General features: G+C 42.5%; 1 protein-coding gene across 2 annotated transcripts in view; it reads right to left on the reverse strand.

Annotated features, from left to right (window-relative positions):
* The window catches only part of PGM1 (phosphoglucomutase 1), a 55338-nt gene that overhangs the window by 16264 nt on the left and 24443 nt on the right, over nucleotides 1-14631 (reverse strand). The window contains exons 1-4 of one of the 2 annotated variants that reach the window (XM_075615923.1): nucleotides 6635-6907; nucleotides 3532-3694; nucleotides 2518-2664; nucleotides 171-296 (exon numbers count right to left, since the gene is read on the reverse strand). In XM_075615923.1, the coding sequence (XP_075472038.1) occupies nucleotides 171-296; nucleotides 2518-2664; nucleotides 3532-3694; nucleotides 6635-6892 (694 nt within the window). In that variant the 5' untranslated portion in view covers nucleotides 6893-6907. Of the gene's footprint in view, nucleotides 1-170; nucleotides 297-2517; nucleotides 2665-3531; nucleotides 3695-6634; nucleotides 6908-14631 lie in introns of those variants that run through there. The other variant, XM_075615924.1, reaches the window with a different exon arrangement.

Genomic DNA, 14631 nt, shown 5'->3' on the forward strand with positions numbered 1-14631 from the left:
ACCACATCTTAAATAAGTTATGGTGGGTTAAAAAAAAAAAGTGACAAAAACCCTCCCCCGTATAGCATACAGCAAATAAAAAAAAATCACGATATTCTGCTTTACAAACCAAAATTGGAATTGTATTTGTCATTTTTTGCCAATAGCAAATATCCTCCCAGATGCCTTACCTCCATGCATAGCGTCAAGTCGGATTTTAAGCCTGTTTTGGCTGGAAAGTAGTTCTTTTAAGGCACTGAAGTCGAAGATATTTCTCAGCATGTTCGCGTAAGCCTCCACAGAATCCACAATTTCAACTGTAACCAAGCAAAGTAAATATGTTACAGAATGCGACACCCTGAATATTTACTGCGGTGCTAGTCCCCAATATCGTGCCTCCTACCATGTTCATTCTCAAAATACACAGAAAAGGAGACTTTAAAAAAAAAAACCCACAGAAATTAATTCATTCAAAAGCTGGATTTATTTCTCAACGCATTCCACGGAGGAACAAGGTAAACTAAAGGTACTGAGGTGTCTAATTGTTTAAATATCTGTGATTGTTGCCATCAGACAATTAGAAATATAAATATACTTAACCTCAATGTTTTCAGAAAGGATAAAGAGTTTTTTTTTTTTTAAACGTTGGGATAATTTTGGTCTGTGGCACTTCCTTTTCCAAGGGCGAATGTTCAGTCCCATAAAGCAGCAGTCCAAGCTGTCATCCCCAGCCCCCCCCCCCTTTAATACAGTATGTGCATCAATACAATCTACACAATGATAAGTAATTAGCTACGTTGCTGATCGATCCGTTCTGCTGTGATCAATCGACAAATATTCGGCTCGGGGGCTCACTAAGTGGCGACCGGGGAGTATTCAGCAGTCAGTGGAAGGCATTTGCATATTAATATGGAAAAGTTCTGTGGGGAAGATCATGTGACCAGGCAGTCACTAGATACAATTAGTGCACTGCTAGAGAGAGGGCAGGGCTCAAAAAGGGGTGTGCCAGAGCCTGTTTCAGAAGAGGAAGGGGATGCGACTGTGTAAATGGTTGCTATAGGAACAGAAAATGCTTTGTTACGTTATAATACATTAAATATTTAATTCAGAGTTGTTTTAAAAGGAAAAAAAAAAAGTACAAGTATTTTTTCATAGTACAGAACTGATTTGTTAATAAAAACACACATCTAGGATATTGCTTGGTCTGCAGCTTTAAAAGCACATTTTTCTCCTCCCCAGATCTCAGTTAAAGTGTTTAATAAAAAAATAAAAATAAAATAGCATTGATGCAGGGGGTCTCCGGAGCTGAACACCATTAAGCTCAGCTCCGGGTACCTCCTGCTTCCGAAGACACTTCCTTCTCTAGGGTGTGCCGGTATCTCAGTGCTGCTTCAAGGTCCTGGCCATAGGCTAATAAAAAGCCGCAAGCGATGACATTCCTGCTTGCTATTGGCCCCCGGAGACACACGAGCTTTGAAGCCCCCATTACAAGAACGCCCGCCAACACAGCCGGAACATCTACCGGCACCCCCTTACGGAGGCAAATATCTCGGGAAGCAGGGGGTCCCCCGAAATTAACGGGGAGACCTCTTGCTTCAAACCTATAAAAATAAACATCGCTTGGATTGCATCTTTAAAGTATCAAATTATATTGGTAACCTATTAGATTTTTCTGTAATCTAAGTGGGACGAACGATGTGTTTGATACCATTTCATAGGCCGGTGTTGAACATGTAGAGTCAGAGGAGATTTGTTTAATGGCGTTTTGGAATAAACAAGATAAAAGAAAAGTGAGAAGGTAAAACAATGATTCTGTTCCTATTTGAACAGCCAGTTTATCACGTGAGCATTTCCTAAATCAAAGTGCCATTTGAACCATTGTTAGGATAGCAAAAAGTAGAGAGATGCATCCAAGGAAGGTGCTGTTTGGGATGATCTCCTTAAGTTTCCCAAATGTATTCAACAACATAACTGCAACGTACTAGCACTTTTCTGTTAGACATTTAGGGGCCTATGCAGAGAGCAGCGCTATTTCGAAATTCGCCATTTTTTGGAGAAAATCTCGCAGAAAGCAGCAGAAAATGGCGAGTTCCGAAAAACGCGCCAATTTTTCTTTTCTATTTGTAAAACTCGCCTCGCGGCTGGCGAGAACCTCAATCTCGCCAGTTTTAAAAATATCCTAATGCAGAGAGGCGCGAACGGCATCTAGCGGCTGTTCGCGCCAATAAAATGGCGCGATTGTCTCCTTTTTGCCTCGCCAGAAAAAATTGGCAAGAAGCTGCCGCTCGCGGCCATTGCAAAGGGAAAAAAAAGGCGCGAATTTGTTTTTACACGTTTCTGAAGCGCGCATCTCGCCAATTTAAACTCGCCACACGCATCCATGTTAAACATAGCAGAATTCGCACTTTTCTGCATATGGAGAATAAAACTCTCCAAAAAAGCTACTTTTTAATAAATTCGCCAATTTTAAAATTCGCTGCTCTCTGCATAGGCCCCTTAATATTTTTCCACAAACAGCTATTATCAGACATATTTTACCAGTAAACGGTTTGAACTTGTTTTCCAAATCAAATTGCTGCTTTCCAAGAGTGCCCAAATCGACTTTAAGATCGGGGCAGATGGCATACTCTTCAATGGTTTTACTGAGCTGGAATATCTTATCAGTAATGGCTTCCGGAGCGGGACCTGCATGGACGAGCAAATGTAACAGTCAAATCCCTGTCCTGCCTAACGTTACCACTGGCAAGTGATGCACGTCAGACATTTACATTGATCATATATGCATGGTGAGCTGGATGTACTGCACCGAACACTAGCCACTTAGCCTTTTTATGGAGTGCGCACAATCAACTAACAATTGTGCCAGTATCAGCAATTAAAAAGGCCATCTTAGTCCTAATACCAACATGCACCAGATTCAGACAAAGAAGTTACAAACGCCCCAAATATAATTGTGGACACATTATTAGATTGGCAATACCCCACTTAACTTTTGAATTTAAAAAAAAGTAAATAACACACCTTCTAAGCATTCAAAATTCTAAATAAGTGCTTTAAAACAACACAATATCACCCAATAATGAGTTAGCCATCTTTAAAATTCTAAGCCAACAGAATTTTTTTTTTTTTTTTAAACTCAAATGTAATTTACGTTTTTCAGGGGAGTTGGTGCAAAAAATAAAGACAGAGGGAGGGGGGGGGGGGGGGGAGGTACACGTCCAGTTACAATTTTACAGAACAACGCATCTTATAACATTCAATCATACACCCGGCATATACAACAGTTTTTACAACAGAAACGAGTGGGTATCTATCCCTGGTTGTCCAGCACCCAGAAGCCATGGCACCCATACCTTCTGAACAGACTTTATTTTTTTTTAATGTTATAATGTATGAAACTGGTGTTTTATGTACAGTACAAAAATAGAATGCTATTTTGCATTTGTTGATTCTGAAAAACGTCACACTTTCAAACACAAATCTTTTTAACCAGGTAGCAGCTCAGCAATTCCAAAGGGCAATATTTTGTTTCGGTATATTTCCATTTATCACCTCCATTGGAAGTATTGTACTTAATGCCGAAGTCTCCCTTGGGACCACCCGGATTGTGACTGGCTGTCAAAATAATGCCACCTATGGCTTTGATCTTTCTGATGATGCAGGATACTGCCGGGGTAGAGAGAATTCCATTGTGCCCGATCACCAACCGTCCAATCTGAAATACAAAAGGAAGGCATAAATAAAACGCCGGATAAATGATACAAACGGGCATCAAAGTTCACGTAAAAACAAACAAATAGGCCAACATAGAACTCCGGTTTTTGCCTTCAGAAACTACTTATCCAAAAGAATTATTTAGTAACAAACATTTCATTGTAAAAATAAAATAATTATACTGCGCGTATGGGCCACGCATTTGTTATAGTAGTTACTGAACTAGTAATCCCCTCTATGCACACGTTATGTAACATGTGCTCGTGCATACACACGCACACATACACACGCACAAGAATATATATTTATTGGCCGATGCACAATTTCTCTTGATGCATCGAGTGACCGATACATCCCTAGTGGTGGAGTGTGGCAGAAGCCGTGCGGACAATGGTAGTTGACATTTATATAAAATAGCCAATCCCCATAAAATATTTGGTTTGTCACATGGTTTCTTGTGCTTTGTGTTTTTATTTTCAGCAGTTTGTTGGTTATTATGGCTTAAAAGCTAAAATGTTCCCTTTGTTCTAGATCAGGGGCGGCCAACTCCAGTCCTCAAGGGCCACCAACAGGTCAGTTTTAAACAAGATCCCTGCTTCAGCGCAAGTGGCTCAATCAGTGCCTTAGTCAATGGCTGAGCCACTGATTGAATCCCTGCTTCAGCACAGGTGTTATCCTGATCTGTTGGTAGTCCTTGAGGACTGACGTTTGCCACCCCTGTTCTAGATTGTTTTGACTGCCAAGCCCAAAGCTTCAAACAGCCGGGCCATTGAAATACCCCAACTGTGTGCAACATATAATCACATTTCTTATCAGAAGAAAGTTACAAAGCAGGCCTATTATACAAACACATACATTTTTGCTACTGATAGTATGAAAGAAAAAACACATCCATTATCCAAATGTTTCTCAGTAACTAAATACGAATAGTAAGTAACCCTACTTAGCTTACAGGGCCACTTAACCGCTGAACGAAAAATACACCACAGGGGAAAAAACAAAAACAAAAAAGCGTGACAACTTATTCTAAAGTTACAGCAATAAACTCAACAAGCGCACATACGGCGTCACTTCTGTATGAAACGGTTCCCTTACTGATATGCATATGGTATCCATGTGTATACAATCGTGTTATTTGATTAAAGTGGGTGCACACCATTCATTTCTTCAATAAATAGCAATACAGGTTCTATCCAAGCCATGGCTAGATGACGTAGAATTAGCTTAACTCAGTTGTTGTTTGCAGAGTAGCTTGGACGCCATTTAAAAAACAAATTATATCCGTTTACCGAAATGGGACACCGGTTGTGTGTTACTGGCTGCAAAATCATAACTTTTTTGTAAAAGAGAAACAAAAACATTTTAAACCCTCATAAAAAGGAGGCGAAAAGTGAAGAGGTTTCAGATTCACTAAATAGTCGATCGATGAACCCATCACGTCTATAATACACTGCCCTTACTACCCAAATAAATGAATTCTTTAGCCACCTCCCCGATAGCGTAGCCCGCAAAACAACGGCGCTTTAATGGTTTCTTTTACTACACCTATTGTTACTGAAAACAAAGTGTAGCGCCCACTGAAGCCACCCCAGCAGTGAATGAACGGGAGAGCATTTTCTCTCTCCAAATGGGTGTGAGTGTATATATAGCAATGTCCCCTCAGGGCGGCCTGCATTCTCTACTGTGAGTGTTAAATAACAGGCATCAGATTCAATAATGAAAAACATAACAAATCAGGTTACTTGCAACCTATTTGCATACTGTACATCATTTGTGTAATACCAACCACACTATTCAACCAGCATTCCCCATAAAAAGGACCAAATATAGAGCAACTCCTCAAAATACACTAAGCTTAGGAAAATGGTTACAAGTCATTTTTTTCTTGTATTGTGCTGCCCGTGTACACTGCGCTGTACATAGAAATGTTGCAAGCACAAGTGCCTGCATCGAGCGTATAATATATTTTGAGGCACAGGGAGATAAAGTGACTTGCCCAAGGTCACAAGGAGCGGACACCGGGAATTGGAACCAGGTTCCCCCTTGATTCATGAATTGCCAGAGTCCGAGTCTTTGCTCCTTCAACCTGGTTTAAGAAAAAAGCAAAAAAAAAAAATCATTCTCCCCAGACCCTAATCTAGATGCTGCGGAGCCGTCTTCTCCTTGCTCAGTGTCATTTCAGCTCCATTCATTCGTTTTGTACGGCCATGTTTTAGGTTGCACACGCAGCATGATAATATCAGGACTGTGTGGCTCATGCTACAACAGATTTGTTTTATAGATTTCCAAACATCTTGTGTTCTGAAATATGGCCAAGAACACAGATGGTTTTTTTTTCTTCTCTCTCAAAGTGTAATTAAGAAATGCAAATGTCCCATTTTAATCTGCATATTATAGCTTGAGACACTTTGCAATTTAAGCAATGTCATATTTATTTTTCAAGATGTTACATTAAAAGGCTTGCAGATTGATTAAATGCACAGCTGACATTGGCTGATTTTCATACTGAAATGATTATAGGACTGCTAACAGTAAGATAGATCACTTAGTGTTAGTAATTTATCCTGCAACTTAAATACACAAACTCACACAGAAATCCAAAGCTTCCATTCAACGCAGTGTCTGTCAACTGTTCAGTTATATGATGTACGATTTATGTTTTAAACAAGATCATTAAAGGTTTATTAGCCTTTGACACCAAACCATCATTTTATTTACAGATCACATTTTTCTTTAATTGAAATGATTTATTTTTAATTGCAACTTTAAATGTAAATGATTTACCAATCACTTTCACAGTATAAAGCATAACGAGTTATTTATGACCGCTTTTAAATATATTGGGTGCATAAATATGAATGAAATTTTCTATGCATCTACACCGATATCTATACGCTCACATAAATAATGCTAAAAATGTAAGCATGTACATTATACCAACCCCATTGGCGGCTGCCATTTGCACTATAATTTCTATTGCAGATTTATTAAAATATCTACCATCTCCTCCGACTACCATGGTAGATCCCTGTCGATCTCTTAGGTCTATGGAGAAAAATATGCTCTGGACAAAATTCTGTAAGTAGTTTGTCTTGGTCTCAAAATAATAGGTCTTCTTTCTTAATCCACTTGTTCCTGGTTTCTGGTCATAGTAGGGAGCTGTAAGCAATGTCAATAAAGGCAGCGGACCATCTTCCATTTCTCCAATAGTTCATAGAAGCAAAAAAAAAAAACACCAAAATAAATAACGGTGAAAATGGAAGAAATCAATCTGAAGAGCAGCCACGGCAAATCCACCGGGAAGACATTCAGTGAAGCAGAGTAGAGACCAAAAATAGCTCCTTGGATCTTGAGTCGAATGTGGTTTCTGTAACTGAAGAAGTTGTGCTGCACATGTCCAAGACCATCACTGTCACAGGAGAGACTATTTAAACCTACAACTTACAGGAGAGCTACATGGAAAGAGTTCTTGAACGGCAATTCCACATGTGTTTAAACCCGGTATAAAATGACAACAAACACATGAATATGTTTTATGGAAGACACAGAATGGAAGGTAGAAAAGATTTGCAGTAGTTTAGGATTCACCCAGTAGCGTCGATTTGTTGCCAGATTCTTCTAAACCAGGCGTTTAACCTTTTTTGGTTAAGGAACGATATAATTCTAATTATATTGTGACTTTATGAGAAACCTCGACCCTCTCTAATAGCGCGTCTGAGATCAGATGCATTGTAAAGAACCCCAACCTTCTCTAATAGCGCGTCTGAAATCAGATGCATTGTAAGGAAACCCCGACCCTCTCTAATAGCGCGTCTGAGATCAGATGCATTGTAAAGAACCCCAACCCTCTCTAATAGCGCGTCTGAGATCAGATGCATTGTAAGGAATCCCAACCCTCTCTAATAGCGCGTCTGAGATCAGATGCATTGTAAGGAACCCCAACCCTCTCTAATAGCGCGCCTGTGATCAGATGCATTGTAAGGAACCCCAACCCTCTCTAATAGCGCGTCTGTGATCAGATGCATTGTAAGGAACCCGAACCCTCTCTAATAGCGCGTCTGAGATCAGATGCATTGTAAGGAACCCCAACCCTCTCTAATAGCGCGTCTGAGATCAGATGCATTGTAAGGAACCCCAACCCTCTCTAATAGCGCGTCTGAGATCAGATGCATTGTAAGGAACCCCAACCCTCTCTAATAGCGCGTCTGAGATCAGATGCATTGTAAGGAATCCCAACCCTCTCTAACAGCGCATCTGAGATCAGATGCATTGTAAGGAACCCCAACCCTCTCTAATAGCGCGTCTGAGATCAGATGCATTGTAAGGAATCCCAACCCTCTCTAATAGCGCATCTGAGATCAGATGCATTGTAAGGCTACGCTTATGGCGACGGCAGGCTACAGTTGCTGGAAAAATCAAATTGAGATGACTTCCAGCGATCGCGACCAAGCCGTCCCTCCGTCACGTCGCGCTTACTATAAGCACATGCGATGGCGGCAATGCATGTGTTTTGCCGCAACGTCGCGTCGCTGGCACTATAAGGGCAACCTAAGGAAACCTAACCCTCTCTAATAGCGCGACTGAGATCAGATTAATTGTAAGGAACCCCAACTCTCTCTAAGGCCATGATAATACAGAAAACTGCAGACCGCGCGGCTCAATAACAAATTGGTACAATACAATGACTGCGTACATACCTAGCTCGACGCACGCGCAGACTGGAACTGCCGGACAGCAAGGATGTAGAGGAGCACAGCAGCGTTTAGAACTGCCGGGCGGCAGACCAGAGAACAGATCTGGAATTTTGTTTTCTTCAAGCGACGGCCGCGTCACGCGAGTGGTTAAGCCAATGAGGGTGATCCGCTCACGTCAACGCCTCCCTGTCTCCTCCGGTTGCCTCCTGCTTGCAGTTCACATGCTGCTTTGCCGGACAGTATTGATGACATTACCGCATCGCGCGCACGCCCAGCCGGTATAATCGTAGCCAAATAGTGCGTCTGAGATCAGATGCATTGTAAATTCTTCTGTATTTGGTCAAGTTTTCAAATGACAGGGAACCCTTTAGGGATAACCAGGGACCCAATTCCTAGGAACCCGATTTGAAAAACATGGATCTAAACCAATATGAAGCAGAAATGGTTTCAACCTGACAAGCAGAACAGTCCATTTTTCACCTGTGCCTTTCTTGTTCCATACAATGCTCGCTAACGATTGATAACACTGAAGATGTATCAGTATAGTCCTGTAACTTTAAAGGTCACATTGAATATGGAAGTTATCAAAAGATCCAGAGACATATTTTGTCCCAGTGACTGCGTGCACGTCGGAGCACCTGGCGGCACGTGCAACAGTTTGCGCCGCGATCTGCGGTCTAGGGGTTCCGATGGGACGCGCAGGGATGGGTGGGGGGGGTGCATCCATGACGGGGCTCTCTTATTGGCTCAACTATCTGCACTACCATTGGTTGCCAGTCAACCATGTTACTGCACGGAAAGACAAAGTTCTCGTCTTCTCTTCCAGCGCTCGCGTCATCGCGCTTTGTGCACGCGCACACACACATGCCGACTGGGGCCTGCCTCACAGAGGGCTGTGCTTTGTCTACGGCACGCCATCGCGCACGCAGCCGCGGCCACCAGAGACTAAGCCTTAGAGTAGAGAATACCTATTTATGTGGCTTGCAGAGACAGACAATGCTTTTACTTCATTATTTCCCACAGGGAAAAATAAATATTTCCCGTGTCACCCCCCTTATCTTACCAGTTGCATTAGTTCTGCTTTCCAGTGGGGAACCATTTAAAAAAAATGTTGACCACGATTTTCCACTAACGTCACCCAACTGCTCACAAATACCCTTACATAATGTCCCCCATATGAATGAGTAAAGGGGTGCTAAAGTTTAGCATCCTTTTGTACTTGGGGCTTCCCAACAAGCACACCTGTACGATCCCCGGCTTTCTTTTGTGTGACGCCCTTGGTATTGGTGCTATGGGGGTTGAGCCATTCTCCCAAGTCATTTTGGTCCCTCCCTTTCCCCACGTTTAAATACCCCTCTTTTTGGATGGGTCTTACAGTGCTTATTTTTAGGCATCAAATAAAGAGTAAATAATAATAAGAGACACTGTATATAAAACGATTGAATTTACCAGGACATGAGCCTGTCCAGAGGCACAGTGGTTGGGACTGCAGGTGTGAGAGAAGTTTCGTACTCTCTGTACCCCATATCTGGAGGCTCGTCCGGGTCCGATTTACACACTTTGCAACTTACCTGCTGTGGCCGGGTCATTTTCATACGACATATTGCTATACACTATACAAGGCATGTTGAACACAGCCAGATAGTCTTGCGCAGGGGCGCGCAAACTGGGGGGCGCAAGATTTTCTAGAGGGGGCGCGGCGGTTATGGAGGCCCCGCGCCCGTCCCCCTACGGCATTTAAATGAAATGCCGGGGGAGGCGCGAGGCCTCTGTAACATCCCTTACCTGTTGCCAGCCGGCTCTTCGGCGACGCATCACCATGGCAACGCGTGTCAAATGACGCTGCGGGGTGACGTAACGTCACATGACCTGCGGTGTCATTTGACACCGGGTCGTAGGAGAGGAGGGGCGTGAACGCTGAAGCTGCGAGGCAGGGGGGCGCAGGTGGTCTAGTGGTTTCACTGCACAGCCATACTTATTTGTAGGAAGTACAGATTCCAAAGCTTCCTCGCTAGGATGCCGACTTCAGCACTATTCCATATTAGATCAGTGTTTAAAGGTAGACGTCACCCAAATGTCAGAATACTCTATCTTTTTCTTTGTTTATTAATTGTTTTAAAATGTTTTTAAATCATGTTATGCATGTTTATGTTATAAACCAGGAGTGACCAACTCCAGTCCTTCAGCATAGGTGGCTCAATCAATAACTGATCCACCTGTGCTGAAGCAGGGATATCCTGAATACCTGACCGGTTGGTGGCCCTTGAGGACTGGAGTTGGCCGCCCCTGTTCTAAATGTTTAGAAGGAAGATCCCAGTAGCATTGACCTTAAGGTAATTTTACAGAACGTTTAACCCTCCCTAGATGACAGGAAGAGTATACATGGTCCCCTGCAGACGCACTTACCAGAACACCCTCCTACGGTCTCTGTACGTTCTTCCTACCTACCAATTAGATTGTAAGCTCTTTGGAGCCGAGACTCCTTTTACAAAATGTTACTTTTATGTCTGAAGCACTTCTCCCCTTTATGTGTTATTTGTATTATTTGTTATTTATATGATTGTCACGTGTATTACTGCTGTGAAGCGCTATGTACATTAATGGCGCTATGTAAATAAAGCCATACGAGTATTACTCTACACAAACTAACGTAAGTGAACAGGAATTTGCACATGATCATGCGTGGATCGACACTATTGCCGTTTAATGAATAACCTCTAGTGTAACTAAAATGATCTAGCAACACAGATGCCTCAAAGACCTGCCATACACATTTGCTAAAGAATGTCTGTCTCCAAAACGCGCTCTCCTGGGGTTACCAAATGGCCCTTCTCATAGGCCGAGTCATCAACGACATCACAGGAAGGGACAGCAGGGAGATGCAGAACTCTGAACAAAGTAACACAGCACAAACCATCCCGTCCATTACTGCAGGGGTGCGCAAACTCTTCCCCCTGCGCATCCCTGCGTGCTCTCCTCCCCGACTCGGGCATCAAATGGCAACGCAACGTCATGTGACCCCGCAGCTTCGTTTGACGCCGGGAAGGCAAGGTAAGTTAGTTACAGAGGCCTCGTGCGGTCACCCGGCATTTAATTTAAATTCCTTGGAGAGAGCGCAGGACCTCTGTAACTGCCGCCCCCCCCTCCCCCCCAAAAAAATCTTTCCCAACACACCACCCCCCCAACAGTTTCCGCACCCTTGCATTACTGGTTTGATTTAATGTGTCATTTTTTATTTCTTTATATTTTTACACACACACAGCCATGGTCTTACATGCATGAACGTATTCAGATTATAGCATTATTAATAACATTATTTTGGAACATACATACTCACCTACACAGCGTCAGCTTTTAGAACATCTTATCCATTTTGGAAGGGGTGGCTTTTTCTTTTCTAGAAACTCCACTGTAATCTGATGACCAAGTAACACCTGGTTCTCCTCTCCCTTTGCTGACCTTTGCTCACACTCTGAAGCACAGGATAGGTGGAGGGGCTGGTATTTTGCTCCCAAGTCCGGTAATATTATCCCCGCCAATTTCATTAAGGTCACAGTTCCACGCATTTTTTCATTAGCCATTTATTGTTGGCACAGAAAAAAAAACCAAAACAAACAAACTGGATCAGCACTCAGAAAGGAAATCAAAAGCAAATCCCAAGTCCTTCATTTTTCTTTGGTCTCACCAAGTTTCTTCTTTAATGCATCAAAAAAAAGCAGCAATGCAGAAAAAATACCAGCAGACACGGAGAGAGAAAGTTAGCAGACACTCACTGTTATACATGCACAATAGAGCAACGTTTCAAGGCCTCCCAGCCCCTTCGTCAGGTTGACGGGAGGCCTTGAAACGTTGCTCTATTGTGCATATATAACACAGTGTGTCTCTGCTAACTTTCTCTCTGCTTGTCTGCTGGTATTTTTTTCTGTATTGCTGCTTTTTTTTGATACATTAAAGAAGAAACTTGGTGAGATCAGAAGCAACACGTGACGTATGTCTTTCATTTACTTTTTGAGTGCTGATCCAGTATGGATTTTTGGATAGTTGTATGCACCTAACGGTATAGATGCAGGATCATAGCACCTCCATCTGAATTACAGTAGACAGGGCGAGTGCTACTTTATTCTATTTTTTGCTGTTGTCAGAAATACATCATCCCTCCAAAATTAGTCTAGTTGACATATCCACAAGCACAATTATTTAAAATGATTGCTCAATGTGTATATGTTGAGTTTGTTTTATAGCAGCACATAGACTGGATGTAATAGGAGAGGGAAAAAATATAGCAAGAAAGCATTTGGGGGAAAAAATTGACAATACATTAGAGCAGGGGTGCGCAAAGTGGGGCCGCAAGAGTTTTCTGGGGGGGCGCTGGCAGTTGCAGAGGCCCTGCGCTCTTGCCCCAAGGCATTTAAATTAAATGCCGGGGGATTGCGTGAGGCCTCATTCCTTGTCTTCGGCGACGCGTCGCCATGGATCGCAGGACGTCACCTTGTCATGGCCCCGCGGCGTCATTTGATGCCGAAGACAAGGAAGGAGGGGGGCGCGAGCAGGTAAGGAGAGCAGGCAGGGGTGCGCAGGGGGGGGATAAAGTTCGCACACCCCTGCATTAGAGGGCACATTTTATTCCTTACACAGGATATCACTCAACAAATTCCCATTTTTGTACAATAAATAGGAGAAAAACGATAAAGAAAAGGAGGTGGTATTTTCTGAGCATGTTTTGACAGCAAAAGTTAACAGATGAACAATGGATTTATTTAGGGAGCACTTACAATGTAATCTTCCTTATCCACAGCCTGTAACAGAAAATAGAACTTCATGAAATGGGCGAATTGGGTGCCCCTGTACAGTTCTGCACAGCTGTACAGCCTGTATTCACAAGTACAGAAATAGGGTAGCAACACCAAATAATTAATGCAAATGCATAAAAAATAATAATACAGTCTTACTCCTCCCTTTAAAGGTTTATTCAGCGATGCAGCATAGTGAGGTCTGCCACGTCTCCGGCGAGAACTCGCTCAATCGACTTTAATTCCATAAGTGCTCACATTGGTATATTAGGGGGGAAATGCCTACTGTAATACAAAGCAGAATGCAGAACAGGGTAGAAAGGTAGAAACCGAATAAATCCGGGTAGTCCAGGGTGCAAGGTAGTGACCTCTCTAATAAAATTCAGAAACTAGGTCATTTTCTACACCTACCCGGATGTACTATCCAGGGCTTTATTCAATATGTTCTAACGTGGCTGATCACACCACACGTGGGCAAAAATGACCATTGACCTCAATAGCAGTTCTTAGCAGATGGTGGTTTGATCAGCCGCTTTGGAAGATACTGAATCAGATCCTTAGTTGCACATCATGTAATATCTGAAGTCATTGCTTTTCATGCTGTTTGTTTTTTAATGAAATATTTCCCCCTTGTGGTACAAGAGAGGTAGAACAACTACACAAAAAGACCATCTTCTGCCATTAAAGGATACCTTTTTTTATTTGGACTAACAATTGATATTAGAAGACAAGCGAAAGCAATATCAATATCAATAGTTAATCCAAATTAAAAAAAACACCCAATACTGCAGTACTCATTTACTCTACACTATCGCGACTGGACTAACACGGCTATTTCCATTTAAGCTATTAAAAAGGAGGACGATACAAGTATTTTACAATCTTTATTTTGAACCCTTGTATCTACAGGAGAATGGTTAATTGCTGCGTTTTTTCTTTAGTTCTGTCGTATAAATTATGAGGCCATCATTAGCCAAGACAGACACAGTGTAAGGAAAAGAAGTAACATTTCACAGAACCTAAACATCTTTATTGTTTGAAATAATTTGTTTCATCTATTTATTTTAATGTCTCTTTAAAAGGAGCAATCCAAGAAACTGAAGCAGGGGTCTCCGGAGCTGAACCCCATTATATTCCAGCTCCAGGTGCCCCCTGCTGCTTGAGATACAGGCCTCCGCAGTAGGTGCTGGTAGCCGCTCCGGCTGAGCTAACTGGGCTTTAAAGTTTAAGGATCCCATGTCCCGCGGGCCAATAGGAAGCTGAACCTGATGACATCACGGCTTCTAATTGGCCCACAGGGCGTGGGAGCTCTGGAGAAACCTGGCTTCAATCCTGGGGGGAAAAAAACTTGGACTGCCACTTTAAAATACATCAAACATCATATATATATATACACCCAGAGCATGGAGTGTTTAGAGCAGGGGTGCGCAAAGTTTTTAACTTGCGCCCCCCCT

This window comes from Ascaphus truei, chromosome 10, assembly GCF_040206685.1.
Source record: "Ascaphus truei isolate aAscTru1 chromosome 10, aAscTru1.hap1, whole genome shotgun sequence".
NCBI classification, from domain to species: Eukaryota; Metazoa; Chordata; class Amphibia; order Anura; family Ascaphidae; genus Ascaphus; species Ascaphus truei.